The 17,637-nt window shown below is 43.1% G+C and overlaps 1 protein-coding gene across 2 annotated transcripts in view; it reads left to right on the top strand.

Annotated features, from left to right (window-relative positions):
• The window catches only part of BTK (Bruton tyrosine kinase), a 158,167-nt gene that overhangs the window by 115,674 nt on the left and 24,856 nt on the right, over positions 1-17,637 (top strand). Inside the window, exons 6-8 of one of the 2 annotated variants that reach the window (XM_063432219.1) lie at positions 6,135-6,260; positions 6,374-6,441; positions 6,893-7,083. In XM_063432219.1, the coding sequence (XP_063288289.1) occupies positions 6,135-6,260; positions 6,374-6,441; positions 6,893-7,083 (385 nt within the window). Of the gene's footprint in view, positions 1-6,134; positions 6,264-6,373; positions 6,442-6,892; positions 7,084-17,637 lie in introns of both variants that reach the window. The other variant, XM_063432218.1, reaches the window with a different exon arrangement.

Below are 17,637 nucleotides of genomic sequence, written 5' to 3'. Positions count from 1 at the left end.
CACACTGGGCCTGGTGCTGACAATTATGATGGGCCTAATTACGGAATTTTATCAACCAAAAACACTAAATCAGTCATACCTCCCAAGCGTCATGTATCTGATGGAGATGGCGCTGGAGGGAAACTCATAGGATGCAGCTATAAGAAAACACATACCCTATGCTAATCTCTCTCTAATTTATGCTTTCATCTTTCAAGTAAATCCATAACCCCTAACAGCAGTGTCCAGTGAAGCAGGAAGGCAATGGGCGGGGTAAAAGGGTGGGCCACTGGTGCGGATCACGTGACCAGACCTGCCAAAAGGGGAGAACATGCCCAAAAAGGGGGCATGTCTGTCCAAAGAATTTGAAGGACAGCCTGGCATGAATGCATGTCAGGCTGCCCGCCAATCATGCAGGCTGTCCAACGAAGGGCATACTATGCAGGCAGCACCCTGAGCTTGACATAAATGCGTCTAATGATGCGCTCACTCCATGCTTTCTAAGGACTGTCCCCTAGCACTCGCTGGTCCACTTCTCTCCTTATCTTCTTACTAGCAGGCTAAAGTTCCTGGTATATAGTCTGAGACAGAGAAAAGGTGTATCTAGTGAGTGTAGAAAAAAGGGGACATGCCACAGTGTTAGAGAGACCAACGTCTGCATTACCTAAACTAATTTTATTGTCAGCCAGTCCACACAAGTTTTGTTCCCATACATCCCTCTTAAGCTTCCAAACTTAAAAGGACACTATAGTCACCAGAACTACAGCTTATTGTATTTGTTCTGGTAAGTAGAATCATTCCATTCAGGCCTTTTGCAATAAACACTGTCTTTTAAGAGAAAATAACTCCACTGGCCACTCCTTAGATGGCTGCTAGAGTCTATATATAAATAAATAAATAAACTGTATGTCCCCTCTCCCCTCTTCTTACCTTTTCCCCAGGGTGGTCCAATGGGGATGAGCAGCACTACTCTGCCTCCAGTTACTCTGGCTGCAGGCAGAGTTCAGTCGTCCTGTGAGATCTTCGGAGCGTTGCCGTGGTAACCCGCGGCAACACTCCGAATTGCGGAACTCGCGAGAGGAACCCTCTGCCTCCCAGCTCCTCCCTCCCTCTCTTGCAGGCCGCCTGTCAGTGCCTGTGGGCCAGTGAGGGAGATCTGTGATCGCCCCACCAGCCCATGAACGCACACACAGCAGGGCCGGCGCTCGGAGAGCGCTAGCCCAGCAAGGGCTGGCATGGGAGATCCTGTGATCTCCCCATTCGGCCCATGGCTATCGCGGCAAACCGTGCATTTGCCAGGTTTGCCCGATGACCGTGTTCCCAACTTGCGAGGCCGCCATTACCGTACTAGGGCACTGAATTGTAATGCAGGGGGAACGCATACCCCGGGTTGGGAACCCTTGCTCTAAAAGAAAAGGAAAAAAAAATCCTGAAAAAAATAGTATGGATATTTCTACCCTAAGCAAATGTGGGTGAATATTATCTGGCCCTGGGGCTTTGTTTACACTCTGAACATTTTTGGCATTATTGTACTTAAAGGGACACTCCAGGCACCCAGACCACTTCTGCCCATTGGAGTGGTCTGGGTGCCAACTCCCACTCCTCTTAAGCCTGCAAGTGTAATTATTGCAGTTTTTTATAAACTGCAATAATTACCATGCAGGGTTAACTCCACCTCTAGTGGCTGTCTACTACTAGAGGTCACTTCCTGCTCTATAGCACAGGAAACCTGTGCTAGAGCGTCGCTGGACGTCCTCACGCTGTGTGAGGACCTCCAGTGTCGCTCAAATCCCCATAGGAAAGCATTTAAATTATTTTTCAATGCTTTCCTATGGGGAGCGCTAATGCGCATGCTCCTAGTTTAAAACCTCCTAGAACTTTCTAGTAACCCCCCCACCCCCCCCTCCCTCTAAGAACACAAAACTCTTCTTATATTCAGGTGCAATCCATTTTGGTTATAAAGATTGTACTCAAGAGCAAAATCAGCCCCTTGTTTCCATGCCCTGCTGTGGTTTTTGTATACCTGAGAGTGAGTTCCTATAGTTATTGTTTATCTGGTATCTGACCCCAGCTTGTTTGACTATTCTTGATTTCTTATATCCTGACCTTGGCTTGTGTTCTCGGAATTCCAATAATCTGTAATCCTTTCATTTCAGCGTGTTCATGTTTACTCTCAGTATACTTGCAATAATTTTCTGTATCTGTGTCCAGCACTATCCCAACCACTCATACGTGCTTCTGTCCTGTCTATACCTAGGTTTGCATGGTAGAGGTAGACCTAAGCACAAGATGCTAGTTGAATGTCTGTTGATATATTTCAGTGACCAACATTGTAGCTCTATGTAGACCACTACCTCATACCTTCTTCTTCTTCATATCTGTTTTCCATTCTTCACTTTTTTCTATTCTGATATTGACAAGGTCATTTCAAGCCTAGTTTCTCAACCTGTGGTACCATAGGCAGGGGGGGTGCCAAGAGCTGGCTGGCTGGCCACATTAGCATCCCCCAGGAGGGAGAATGGATGTGGCAAGGGAGCTGTAATCACTGTGTTCTTCCAGCACTGCTCCCTCTTCCGCCCTTGGATGAGCATGAAGATTACACAAACACAGGGAAAGGATACACCCCAGCTTTCCCAAAGGTAGGGAGCCTGGGTGTAATTGTGTGTGAGAGAATGGGTATGTGTCTGTCAGTGAGTGTGTGTGTGTGTGTGTGTGTGTGTGTGTCAAATCAGTGAGTGTGTCTGTCAGTGTGTTTGTATGTGTCTGTCAGTAAGTGTGTGTCAGCATGTGTGTCTGTCAATGTGTGTCAAATCGTTGAGTGTGTCAGTGAGAGTGTCTGTCAGTGAACATGTGTGTGTCAGTAAATGCGTCTGTCAGTGTGTGTCAAATCCATGAGAGTGTATCTGTCAGGGAGTGTGTGTGTCAGTGTCCTCTGTGTGTAACTGTGTGTGTGTCTGTCAGTGAACGTGCGTATGTCTGTCAGTGTGTTTCAAATAGATGAGTGTGTATGTCAGTGAGTGTATAGAAACATAGAAACATAGAATGTGACGGCAGATAAGAACCATTCGGCCCATCTAGTCTGCCCAATTTTCTAAATACTTTCATTAGTCCCTGGCCTTATCTTATAGTTAGGATAGCCTTATGCCTATCCCACGCATGCTTAAATTCCTTTACCGTGTTAACCTCTACCACTTCAGATGGAAGGCTATTCCATGCATCCACTACCCTCTCAGTAAAGTAATTCATCCTGATATTATTTTTAAACCTTTGTCCCTCTAATTTAAGACTATGTCCTCTTGTTGTGGTAGTTTTTCTTCTTTTAAATATAGTCTCCTCCTTTACTGTGTTGATTCCCTTTATGTATTTAAATGTTTCTATCATATCCCCCCTGTCTCGTCTTTCCTCCATCTATACATGTTAAGATCCTTTAACCTTTCCTGGTAAGTTTTATCCTGCAATCCATGAACCAGTTTAGTAGCCCTTCTCTGAACTCTCTCTAAGGTATCAATATCCTTCTGAAGATACGGTCTCCAGTACTGCGTACAATACTCCAAGTGAGGTCTCACCAGTGTTCTTTACAATGGCATGAGCACTTCCCTCTTTCTACTGCTAATACCTCTCCCTATACAACCAAGCATTCTGCTAGCATTTCCTGCTGCTCTATTACATTGTCTGCCTACCTTTAAGTCATCAGAAATAATCACCCCTAAATCCCTTTCCTCAGATGTTGAGGTTAGGACTCTATCAAATATTCTGTACCTTGCCCGTGGGTTTTTACGTCCAAGATGCATTATCTTGCACTTATCCACATTAAAAGTCAGTTGCCACAGCTCTGACCATTTTTCTAGTTTACCTAAATCATTAGCCATTTGGCTTATCCCTCCTGGAACATCAACCCTGTTACATATCTTAGTATCATCAGAAAAAAAGACATACCTTACCATCAAGACCTTCTGCAATATCACTAATAAAAATATTAAAGAGAATGGGTCCAAGTACAGATCCCTGAGGTACCCCACTGGTGACAAGTGTGTCCTCTGTGTGTAAATATGTGTGTCAGTGTCATCTATGTGTAACTGTGTGTGTGTCTGTCAGTGAATATGTGTGTGTCTGTCAGTGTGTTTCAAATAGATGAGTGTGTACGTCAGTGAGTGTGTCGTGTGTGTGTGTGCGCATCAGGTTCCTCTATGTGTAAATGTGTGTATCAGTGTTCTCTGTGTGTAGATTTGTGTGTTTGTTAGTGTGTGTGTCAAATCAGGGAAAGTGTTTGTCAGTGAGTGTTTAAATGTGTTTAAGTTTAAGCGTGTGTGTCTTCTGTTTGTAAATGTGTTTCTCAGTGTCCTCTGTGTATAAATGTGCGTGTCATTGTCCACTGTTCCTAAGTGTTTCAGTGTCCTCTGTGTGTGAATGTGTGTGTCAATGTTCACTGTTTGTAAGTGTGTGTCAGTGTCCTATGTGTGTGTGTGTGTGTGACAATAACTTTTGTGTGTTTTATATGTTCATTTTGTAACATTTATACTTCATATTAATAGTTCATACACTTATCTTTACATACACATTATTCACATTATGTCATATTTGATTTAAACTATCTTTACTACCTTTAATCAGGCTTGTTCTCCAATATGGGATTAACTTAAGTATCACGTATACACGTTTCATTTGAAAATTAAATCAACAGAAATTACGTTCTTGAGGCAGGGATGCTTAGAATTTTTTTATTTATTTTTTTACACCTGCAGGGTTACTTCTTCGTAAAAGGTCGAGAAACACTGATTTATAGTAGTGGTTTACCACATTGCGTCCACAATTTTACAGCTACATACAAGGCTATTCTTGTACAGGATTACTGTGAAAAGAAAAACCGCTAGAAAAGAGGTGTGTGTGTGTGTGTAAACTCATTGACACCTCTGAAAAACATTTAGTTCAATATTTATATACAATTTTATTGTAGTTCATGGTGTCTACTTTTTCAATTTACTTTTCATTACTTAGATGAGGTGTAAATGTATTACATTGAGCATGTGGTTGCCATATTATGTCAATCTTGCAGACATGTTTCTGATATAAATGTTACATTTAGACAGGATCATACTTTTATTGCAAATTAAACTGGTAATAATAAAATCCCAGGTTGTAATATTCATACATTTCAGCTTTTCGTACAATATTCATTTTTGCACGAAATAGGCACTATATAAAAATGCAAGTTTGGTTAATCATTTATTGTGCAATTGATTTTGGAATTAAAGAAATATATTTTAGGCATGTGCATGGGGAAAATTTTCGGTTCGGTTCGGCATTCCGAAATTCGGGATTTTCGCAATTCGGGACTTCGGCAGTCCGACACTTCAGAAATTCGGCAACTTCGGAACATTAGGTCCCCCAATTCTGATTTAGGGCCCACACCCGCCGCTCAGGGGTGGGGGCCCGGGGCGAGGACAATAGGCCCTTCCCATTATTTTACATTAGGGCCCCCACCCGCCGCTCAGGGGTGGGGGCCGGGGGGGGGGGCAATTGGCCCCCCCTTTAGTTGAAAAGCGCGGGTGGGGGCTCGGGAAGGGGGACCTTTTTTTTTTAAACATGCTGCTCACTGTTTAATAGACATGCCCCTACTCGCGGTATAGCGCGGACATTCGGAAGTACCCAAATTCCGAATTGCCCGAAATTCGTCCGAATTCAAATTCGGACCGAAACTAATTGCACATGTCTAATATATTTAACTTCTATATTTTTTACAATTAGGACCAACAAAAGCTCTTCTGCTTTCCTGAATAATTCATAATCTTAGCTGGAAAACCTTCCTCTTCTTTGTGTTCATACATTGTTCTGACTCAGCTCACCTCTTTAAGTTTAAAAATTGGGACTTGTACTGCAGAAACAGAACAGTTAGCAATTATGTACCTAGTAAATTAATTCCCTGCCGTAGGTGGGTCATTTACCATCTTGTGACCGTAACACCTGATTTTGTATATTCACTAGTTATGATTGTGGCTCCAGTTTCTATTGCAACCAATTGTGAAACACACATCTGATCAACCTAACTTCAGGTCATTTATTTTCTATCTGCTTCTAATGTTGTTTTCCTTTTCTCTTTAACCATTACCCTTATACTTTAAACTGCATCCAGTTACCCTTTTTCTGTTTGGTTCTAGTTACCAGGTTTAACAGTGATGTGGCCCAAAAGTATCACCCTTTCTTCCATCAGGATGGGCAGTATCTGTGCTGTGCTCAAACTGCAAAGAATGCTCTGGGATGCCAACTGCTACATGGTGCCAACGGTAGTCAGTATATAATAGTATAAAAATAAATACCCAATATATATGCATTTTTTTAAATTATAGTTTGAAAAGTAGTTTTTACAGTTACAATCCTCCACCCTTATATTTACCAGTACGGACAAATGAGCGCTCACAACGTAGATCCAGGAAACCACTACCACCTGCACCGAATGAAACTCAGGTATCTACATATCAAATGAAAAGAAACATGTGTTAGGATAATGTATATATAAATATAGTATTTACTCTTGAATTCTGTTTCTAGAAGCCTTTTGCCACCAGGTTGTTGGTGTCCACCACTCCAGGTGCCTTACAGGAGCTTAAGTGAGCTCTGCTTAGCCCCAGTCCCTGAATAGCTGGCTTAGTTCACTAGCAGAGCTTTCGGTAGCTTGTGGGCACTACACAGCAGATGTTAGTGGTTATAGTGCTTAGAATGTTTCTTTAATACTTCCCAGTAGGGGGGTGGGGGGAATGTTTAACCGGGGCATGGGTTCTAGTTTCAATGATACTGATTTCTTAAGTGACATGTGAAAGCAAAGCTTTAGTAAGTTTTGGTTCAATGCTATATATAGAAAGTGTCTATTGACAATGATTGATTATGATCTTTAATTCTAAGCATCATTTGCTCTCAGACAAAAGTAACAAAGCCGCTACCACCAGCCCCCACCTCACCTGTACATTCATCAGGACCCCGCAAGGTGGTAGCTATGTATGACTTTACACCATTGAATGTCCAAGACCTTCCATTACACAAAGGAGAAGAGTATCTGCTATTGGAAGAAAGCAGTGGACAACCCTGGCTGAGAGCAAGAGACAAGAATGGGTAAGAGTTATTACGTTGGCACAATGCATTAAAGCAACGCTATAGTGTTAGGAATACAAACATGTATTTCTAACACTGTCATCCTGGATTTGCTGTTTAGGTTACTAGCCCCATTCAGATTGCAGTGAAAAGGTATTTTACTTATCTCTTCTCCCTCTCTGCGCCGGTTTTTCCACGTCTGCCCCTGGCTCCATGACTGAGATCATCAGAAATCCCATAAGAAAGCATTGGGAGTCTATGGTGCATGCGCTGCAAAACCGCACGATGCAATTAATCAGCATCTTTTCATAGAGATGCATTGAACCAATTAATCTCTATGGGGACCGTTCAGCGTCACCTGAACGTAGGTGCTGCACACTGAGATAGGAAGCTCTTCTAGTAGGCAGCAATACAAACATTGTCTTTTCTCTTTACACTGAAAAGCCTGCAGGGACAGGCTATAGGCACAAGAACAACTACACTAATATGTAGTAAATCTGGTGACTATAGTGCCCCATTAATACAATATATGGTTATTCATACACACTTCTCAAACACATTTTTTTAAAACATTTGGCTAAAGAAGTCTCCTTAAAATGCAAAAATATCTATCAATGTAAAGTCAAAACAGTTAAAATGTTGGTGTGATCAGTGATGTCTTCTCTAATGTGTCATGATGAAATGAAAACCACTGCATTTGAAATAAAATGTAGATAATAATGTATCTTACTCTGAGACAGCTGACAGTTTCATTGCTCATTGTTCACATCTAGAATTAAACTTATCTCTCAAAAATCTGAATTGACAACATTTGAGAAACTATTCTCTATATAGGGTCTAGGTAGGAGGGGCAATGTTCCTATGCAGACTACAATAATATACATTGAGAGGTAATCCGATCCAATTTTAGAATTATTATCCAGGCAGCGAATTTACAGAACTGATGGTTTCTGACGGAGGACTTACTTACATTATCAACAGTCAGCACCATGCTGCTCCCTCACTGTCCTAGAGGAACAACATAAACAATTTCTGCCATATAATATATTTCCCTGGAAAGCTCTTCACTGAGCGCCCCTGATGTCCAAATATAGCCCTAATCAGAGACTGCGTGCCCGAGTTACAGCATGTTAAAGTTTTACTGGGTCGCAGCTATTCTCCAATACGGTAAGGATTTACAGGCATGCAGCAGTCTCCAAAAACAGGTTCGTGGCCTTCTGGACAGGGGGAGTGCTCTATAAACCCCAGGGATTCGCCAATGCCTCATTTCCTCCCCGACCTCCCCTTCAAATAGCACTCATTTTGGAGGTCGCGGGACTGAGTGATACCTGCTTAAAGAATAATCACGTGCTGCTGTTTGCAGCCTTTGTCTGATTGACCTCCATGGAGGTGTTCCTGCCCCAATTACAAAAGTGATGATTGCTATTGAAATCAGCACTTTTATAAACTGTCACAGAAATGACAGACTCCAGAGACATAAAGCACTTCAGAAGGTAAAATGCTTTATGTGAGCGGACTGTTCACAGTGAAATGTGACTATTTCCTCTCTAGTGATGCAGTTTGTCAATTGCTCCCAATGCTTCCCCAAAGCCATGCAAACCCCTTTTCTCATATAGTTTTCTTGTAAATTAAAATTACATGTTTAGAAAACGACATCATAATTCAGTTCAGACAAGGCAACGCCAGGGGAAACATTCCAGCTGAAGATGAGAAATCAAAATATTATTTTCCTCCTTTCCTTTGTATGCTTTCTTTATACTGACTGCCATGTGCAAAGGACAGAGCTTATAATATATTATAATGATTGACATCCTGCAGGATAAAGCAGTTTGGATTTATACATTTTATTTTATTTTTACAACCTTGCAAATGTAAATTTGTAAATACAGGTTTCAGTAAACAGTTTAAAAATCCTGGGCAGTGACTGCTTTCCTTTAAAGGACCACTATAGTGCCAGGAAAACATACCGTATATACTCGAGTATAAGCCGACCCGAATATAAGCCGAGGCCCCTAATTTTACCCCAAAAAACTGGGAAAACTTATTGACTCGAGTATAAGAATAGGGTGGGAAATGCAGCGGCTACTGGTAAATTTCTAAATAAAATTAGATCCTAAAAAAATATATTAATTGAATATTTATTTACAGTGTGTGTATATGAGTGCAGCGTGTGTGTATGAGTGCAGCGTGTGTGTATGAGTGCAGCGTGTGTGTAGTAGTGCAGTGTGTGTAGTAGTGCAGTGTGTGTAGTAGTGCAGTGTGTGTAGTAGTGCAGTGTGTGTATGAATGCAGTGTGTATGAGTGCAGTGTGTATGAGTGCAGTGTGTATGAGTGCAGTGTGTATGAATGCAGTGTGTGTATGAGTGCAGTGTGTATGAGTGCAGTGTGTGTATGAGTGCAGTGTGTGTATGAGTGCAGTGTGTGTATGAGTGCAGTGTGTATATGAGTGCAGTGTGTATGAATGCAGTGTGTATGAGTGCAGTGTGCATGAATGCAGTGTGTGTATGAGTGCAGTGTGTATGAATGCAGTGTGTGTATGAGTGCAGTGTGTATGAATGCAGTGTGTGTATGAGTGCAGTGTGTATGAATGCAGTGTGTGTATGAATGCAGTGTGTATGAATGCAGTGTGTATGAATGCAGTGTGTGTATGAATGCAGTGTGCATGAATGCAGTGTGTGTATGAATGCAGTGTGTGTGTGTGTGTGTGTGTGTGTTGAAGAGCCTTGGTGGGGGTTGGCAATTTTATTATTTTTTTTAAAAATATATTTTAATTTTTTTTATTTATTATTTCTTATTATTTAATTTAATTAACTTTTTTATTTTATTATTATTCATTTTTTTTTTCGTCCCCCCTCCCTGCTTGATTCATGGCAGGGAGGGGGGCTCCTTCCCTGGTGGTCCAGCATTGGCAGTTCAGTGGGGGGAGAAGGGGGCTGTCAGAGCTGTACTTACCTTTCCTGCAGCTCTTATCAGCTCTCTTCTCCTCCTCTGCGCCGTCCGTGCAGCTCTTCTGTCAGCTCCCAGTGTAAATCTCGCGAGAGCCGCGGCTCTCGCGAGATTTACACTGGGAGCTGACCGAGGTGCTGAACGGACGGCACAGAGGAGAAGGGAGCTGACAGGAGCTGCAGGAAAGGTAAGTACAGCTCTACCAGCCCCAGTCTGTATTATGGCAATGCAAATTGCCATAATACAGACTATTGACTCGAGTATAAGCCGAGTTGGGGTTTTTCAGCACAAAAAATGTGCTGAAAAACTCGGCTTATACTCGAGTATATACGGTACTCGTTTTCCTGGCACTATAGTGCCCTGAGGGTGCCCTAGGCTAGGCTCTAGGGGGTGGAAGGGGTTAAACTTACCTCTTTCTCCAGCGCTGAGCGGGGGACTCTCCTCCTCCTCTCCTCCTCCTTGGCTGAATGCGCATGCGCGGCAGGAGCCGCTCGCGCATTCAGCCAGTCCATAGGAAAGCATTGACGCTGGTGTCTTCTCACTGTGATTTTCACAGTGAGAAGCGCGGAAGCCCTCTAGCGGCTGTCAATGAGACAGCCGCTAGAGGCTGGATTAACCCCATTATAAACATAGCAGTTTCTCTGAAACTGCTATGTTTATAGAAAAAAGGGTTAATCCTAGCTGGACCTGGCACCCAGACCACTTCATTAAGCTGAAGTGGTCTGGGTGCCTATAGTGGTCCTTTAAAGAGATCAAATTACTTTTTCATCTATGAGTAACCACACCTAGACTGAGAGGAACTAAAAGTTCCGGAGTACCAGCCACAAGAAAGTCTTTTGTTTAGGTGGCATAGACTGTCATTGGTTCTTAAGGAGTTAAGGAAACATTAGAGTGTACCTTTCAGGAGACATAACATATGAAATTCTGAGGATACTTTTGTTTGCACTGGTTTAGTTAATGACTTACTTAATTTGAGTGAAGAAAAAATACTAAATAAGTATTTTTAAATAAGAATATCCCAGCTGTGTGAACCCTTCTGCTACTTATCTTTACTAGCACACATAGCTACTTGGCAACAAATCATTATCATGTTCTGTGTAAAAGCTTGATAAGAAAGTAGCAAAAATGAGGAAGGGACAAAACTTAAATCCGCAGTGATTAAAAATCCTGGAGGAAGTAATAATCTAATATGTCTATTTACTTTATTTAATACAGAGTAGGCCAAAATTGTAGATTATGCTAGCTTTAGTGTACCTATAATCTTAATTTTATTAATGACAGGAGGCGAGTATTTGCTTAAGTCTCTCTTTACTAGAACTCCATTGCAGCACAGAAAAAACAACCAATAAGAAAAAAGTTAGGCACTATAAAACTCCCCTCCCCATGCATCATTTCCTCTTTCAAGCTGCGACAAAACAGAATAAAAGGCAGAAAACATAATGGGGAAGAAACAAAGTCCTAGATACGATGAATACAACTATGTCCACCATCCGAGAAGAACTGCCAAACCAGATAGAGTTGATGGACTGTAAACTGAAACGAGAGAAAAACAGAATAGAACAGGTTGATTATCCAATGAAAAATACTCTGAAAAACATGTGTGCACCCAAAGTAGCAACCAAAATTACCTTAATATGTAGATATCCCAACCCTACTTATGAAAAAATAAACATAACAGGCGACCGGTAGCAGAAACAACAAACAGAGTTGCATACGTACCTGATTAATCCAAACTATTAACATAAAACAAGGGAGGGATAAGAATGGTGCTGTTTTAACGCTCAGTCAACAAATCCAACGCTGTTTGTTTCGCTGGTACTTATTCTCGGAGCTACCCGAGCAATCCTAAATGGACTTTCCAACTGCGATAGATGACAATACACCGATCGATGGAGATGCCAGTTGGTGAAGTATCCCAAAACGGAAAAAACATCATCTATTGATAGATCCATTGTACGTGGGGTTGCGACCTGTTTCCTACCAGCTGGTCCATGAGCTGGCAAGCTCACCTATTAGCCATTTTCCTGCAGTTATAATGTCGAAGGTCATTTGCGGACTTAGGGCCGCGATAAGACACTGCCACCATGTCTCAACTCTTGATGTGTAAGGTTGCTCCACCGAGAGTGCCAGGGTCACCCGGCAATGTGGCCTTGCAGGCAGATCTTCAATCTCAAGGATAAGTCCACCACCAAATTGCAATAGAACCGAGTAGGATCTTTCGTTCTCTCCTGGCCTACCCGTAAGATGTCTCATCCGAGAATACATTTATAATGCAGGCAAGAGTGTGGTCAAACTAGCCGTATCCTAAGTGATTCCAATATTCCAAGTGGACTGTGTAATCCTCAGACGCGGTAGAGGAAAGACTCCAAAAGGACGTCCATTCAGGGTTCCGAACTGAACTTGTGTGTAGGAACGGTGGTTGACTATTCCGGGAACAGTGAATCCCAGAAAACTTTAAAGGGATGGGGAGTGCAAACCGGAGTGCAGGTTTCCATCCAGATATGTCCTCGTCTAAGAGTGAAAGATGTCTGTGTAGGAGTCGGGGCACACCAGGTACCCCCATAAAGTCTCGTAGGTCTCCTCGACGGTAGTTGAAAAGTAGGTTAGCGCGAATCCAAAACAAAACTGCTCTCGTGAGGGATAAATAGAGTATAGATGGAGGACCCACCATCTCTGAATCCTGTTCATCAGGTATGCGTTCCGAGGAGATGGGGCAGTCCTGCCATCTAATCCCAAGATCGTAATGACCGGGGAACTCAAGACAACCGGGGTTTCCATGCGAATGGTTTACCTTCAGACCGGGTAGTAGGCCTTCCTTAATCTTGGTACTCGAGCAAGGCAGTGCCCGTTTGCTCCATGAAGGTCTCTGTATTTCCTGTCATCTAAATATGGGAGAAACTGTCTGCGCAGTTGTTCGTAACGGTCTGGATATCCAAAAAACAGAAAGCAATCCTCTGTTTTATATGGTGCAGAATATACCAAAACCTGCACTCCCGTAATACCTGAGGTCCATCCGTTAGCCGTACCATCTCCAGGAGTGTTTGTAAATAAGTGGGAGTCTCCCCCTGTTATACCTCTGTGAGAATGTCTTGCGTGTGTTACAGCGGTCCGGATCCAGTAGATCCCTTACAAGAGATAGAATAGAGGGGACCAGTCTAAATATGCATATCTTGCATGATCAGGCAGTCCTCTATAACGAAGTCAGTAGCACGGACGACAGATCTAATTGAATGCAGGAGGGACGCCCCTCCATGTAGTCATCAATGTCTTGCACAGGTACAAGCCTGTGTGATGAACAAATGGCCGGCACTGTAGAGCGTCGAGTGTATGAGAGAGCTGCGCTCCCTACTAATGTGATCGAATATCGCGATAGCGTTCGGCTGATAGCCTGAGCGGGCCGCACCCGTAAATAACCAAACAGTAGAGTCTACATCCGTGACCGGTTCTCTCTATGAGAATGAGTCCTCCAAACATGTCCTCTTTATCCAGCTCAGTATCTGGCTGAGGTTGAGGGAGGGCTGCACCCTCTAACAACAAATCAGTGTCCGGTTCCGTATCTGAGAGGGGTTCGCTCTCTGTTCCTGAAGATAAAATATTCTCGGATCGAGGTGATGGAGGGCCGCACCCTCCTGTGATCCAAACTAGAGTCCCTAGAGACTCGGGGTGACCAACTGCAGGGTACACCAATTACTAATATCAGCCTAAGGCTGAGGGCAATCTTCGGAAGCAACAATGGAAAAACTACCAACTGACAGTCCGGATCCCGTGCGCGCGCGTGCCCACGGGGTCCAGGATGACTGCTGGTAATCTGAGGAAAGCTGGAGACGTTCTCTGCAATCCACGAGCGCCCTGGCGGTCGGAGGAGGTCAAGTCAGGCCTCTCGACGACCCGAGCGAAAGGAAAAAGTAAAAAAAACAACAATAACGTAGATAAGAGCAAAAACTTAAATTCCATCTCAGCTAGAAGGCAAATAGCGGGCCGGAAGGGAAGACAAGTAAGCCCCACTGAACAGGGCCAGGAGCTAACCTTACGCAGGAATAACTACCGATACCTATATGGATACCGGGAGGCAGATACGGAGTAGTTGTTAAAGACAAGGAAAACACCGCATTCTCCTGTAGGTGTCTGAGTACCAGTCCTTGCCTGTGCGAAGTTCTCCTTGGAGATGTACTGTCGCCGGTCTGGCGTAAACTGTGGATGTGTGTCCGGGTCTTCATAAGAAACCTTGCCCTTCAGGCATGAGATTCAGGGCCTTCACCCTTCCCACCATATTCAGATGGCCGTATACTGGTGTCCTCTTGGATAGTATCGCAATGGTGTTTGTCTGGACACCTGCCTATCTCCATGTCACAGGTGGGCACTGGCTTTTCCTTAGTGATATTCCCCCAGGCCTGCGGCCAAAAAGGGGTTCGGCACCCATAGAGCCGGTCCGTCAGAAGGGTACAGGCCCAGCAGGCCAAACGAATGAACACAGAATAGTTGGCCAAGCAAATAGGCACCGACATAGCAGGCCATTCAAATAGGCAACAACATAGCAGGCCAATCAATGGGGCACAGACATAGCAGGCCAATCAATGGGGCACAGACATAGCGGGCCAATCAATGGGGCACAGTCATAGCAGGCCAATCCTGGGTTGTGTATAATTATTATATTATTATTATTTATATAGCGCCATCCAATTCCGCAGCGCGTTACAATGGGTATAGAATGAGTAGTGGGGACCTCTGAGTTTGGGTAGACACCAACCCTTTCAGACAGCGTAATGCCGTGTGAATAACCTGAACCGGGACTGGCAGTCCCAAATGCCCAGCAGGCAAGTAGTGGTATTCCAGCTGTATTGGGTATAAGCAGAAGATGTTCCAGTGACTATCATGTCCATGAATGTAAGATACACCGAGCAATACCCTCCTTAAACTGTGAATTGGTATGCCCATGCTCACACCGATCTGTTTGAAATTTCTTATCAAAATTATAGATTACCATCCTCATACCACTCAAAGGGTATTGTAACCATGGACGCTTCCAGGAGTAGGGCTAACGATAGCCAACTCGATGAATTCCCCCGAGAATCTGATAAAATAGTATAGAATCGGCGTAGACTGGTCTCCCCTACCAGTTTGAGTCAGAGTCAGGTCTGATAGCTTATAAATATGCCATGGACAGATAATTCATACCAGAGTAGTCTCATCTGAGACCTCATAGCTGGACCAGAAAATATATACTGAGAAGCACATAAATCCTAGAGCTAACTGGCACTGTATACACCCTGTACAGAGCCTGTATAACTGAGTTCATATATACCTGTAACTCACAGTAATCTGTGATATATCCCATCAGTAGAACTCACAGAAACCTGTGATATACACTGACAGTAAAACTCACAGCAATCTGTGATATACACTCTCAGTAAAACTCACAGCAATCTGTGATATACATTATCAGCAAAACTCACAGCGATCTGTGATATACACTGTCAGCAAAACTCACAGCGATCTGTGATATACACTGTCAGCAAAACTCACAGCGATCTGTGATATACACTGTCAGCAAAACTCACAGCGATCTGTGATATACACTGTCAGCAAAACTCACAGCGATCTGTGATATACACTGTCAGCAAAACTCACAGCAATCTGTGATATACACTGTCAGCAAAACTCACAGCAATCTGTGATATACACTGTCAGCAAAACTCACAGCAATCTGTGATATACACTGTCAGCAAAACTCACAGCAATCTGCGATATACACTGTCAGCAAAACTCACAGCAATCTGCGATATACACTGTCAGCAAAACTCACAGCAATCTGCGATATACACTGTCAGCAAAACTCACAGCAATCTGCGATATACACTGTCAGCAAAACTCACAGCAATCTGTGATATACACTGTCAGCAAAACTCACAGCAATCTGCGATATACACTGTCAGCAAAACTCACAGCAATCTGCGATATACACTGTCAGCAAAACTCACAGCAATCTGTGATATACACTGTCAGCAAAACTCACAGCAATCTGCGATATACACTGTCAGCAAAACTCACAGCAATCTGCGATATACACTGTCAGCAAAACTCACAGCAATCTGCGATATACACTGTCAGCAAAACTCACAGCAATCTGCGATATACACTGTCAGCAAAACTCACAGCAATCTGTGATATACACTGTCAGCAAAACTCACAGCAATCTGTGATATACACTGTCAGCAAAACTCACAGCAATCTGTGATATACACTGTCAGCAAAACTCACAGCAATCTGCGATATACACTGTCAGCAAAACTAAATCTGAGATATACACTGTCAGTAAAACACACAGCAATCTGCGCTAAACATTGTCAGCAAAAACTCAAAGCAATCTGTGATATACACTGTCAGCAAAACTAAATCTGAGATATACACTGACAGTAAAACACACAGCAATCTGTGACATACACTGACAGCAAACTCACAGCAATCCGCGATTCACACTGGCAGCAAAACTCACAGTAACCTGTAATATACACTGTCAGTAAAATTCACAGTAATCTGTTATATACACTGTCAGTAAAATTCACAGTAATCTGTGATATAAACTAGTCAGCAGAATTCACAGCAATCTCAGATATATTTGCCAATAAAAACTCACAGCAATCTTAGATATAATCTGATAGGAAAAATGCCATAAGACTCACAGTAATCTGTGAGATACACACTGTAAGCAAAACATATAGTCACTTATGAAAAACCACTATTGCAAACCTGCAGAAATCCGCCGGGGAATAAGCAGGGCAACAATAGCCGCGATCCGACCACCGTGGACGGAGGAGGGGCCGCGAGTAGGCGCACTCTCCTCCACCCAGACGGCCGCCTGCGGCACTTAGAAGAAGTTGAGTGCGGCGGTCGGCCACGTGGCGAGCGGGATGGCCACGTAGGTGAGCGGAGCGGCCGCTGGGTACTCGTGCCAGAGGCTAGTCTCCTGAAACCCCTATACCCCGCATGCGGCCCGCAGAAGTAATGGTGGGGCAAAGAGAGTGGGGCAACGAAGGGAGGGGGGGGAGGCATGGCTGAAAATGAAATCCCCAAGAACTCCCCTAAAACTACCACATAAAAGGAAAGGAATCCCCAAGAAGATAGGGGAAGCAAAATTCAAAAGTAAGAAGTAAATATATATATAAGCAATATATAACTAAACACAAAAATATAACATATAAATATATAGAAGTAGAAAAACATGATACTAAATAAATAAGTACAGATAACAAATAAGTAAATATACTAAGATACCAAATATAAATTCTAATAGATCATAATAAAACCCAAAGCCACCCACTATAAGCAGGAGGCAGTGGTACTCTGACCTGTACTGTCTGCAGAGCAGCAAAGAAAGAGGAAATGATGCATGGGGAGGGGAGTTTTATAGTGCCTAACTTTTTTCTGATTCGTTGTTTTTTCTGTGCTGCTGTGGAGTTCTAGTAAAGAGAGACTTAAACAAATACGAAGCCTCCTGTCATGTTATAAAATTCAGAGTAGGTTTTGACAGGTAAATAACGTATTTGTTAGTAGTTACATTGTTTTGTTGCAGGTACATATTATAACTGAGTCCTGGGAGATTCATCATGCGTAATTCCCCAAATGAAGAAC

Source organism: Pelobates fuscus, chromosome 9, assembly GCF_036172605.1.
Source record: "Pelobates fuscus isolate aPelFus1 chromosome 9, aPelFus1.pri, whole genome shotgun sequence".
NCBI lineage: Eukaryota > Metazoa > Chordata > Amphibia > Anura > Pelobatidae > Pelobates > Pelobates fuscus.
The sequence above is the reverse complement of the archived record's forward strand: the minus strand, read 5'-3'. Positions and strand labels throughout refer to the sequence as shown.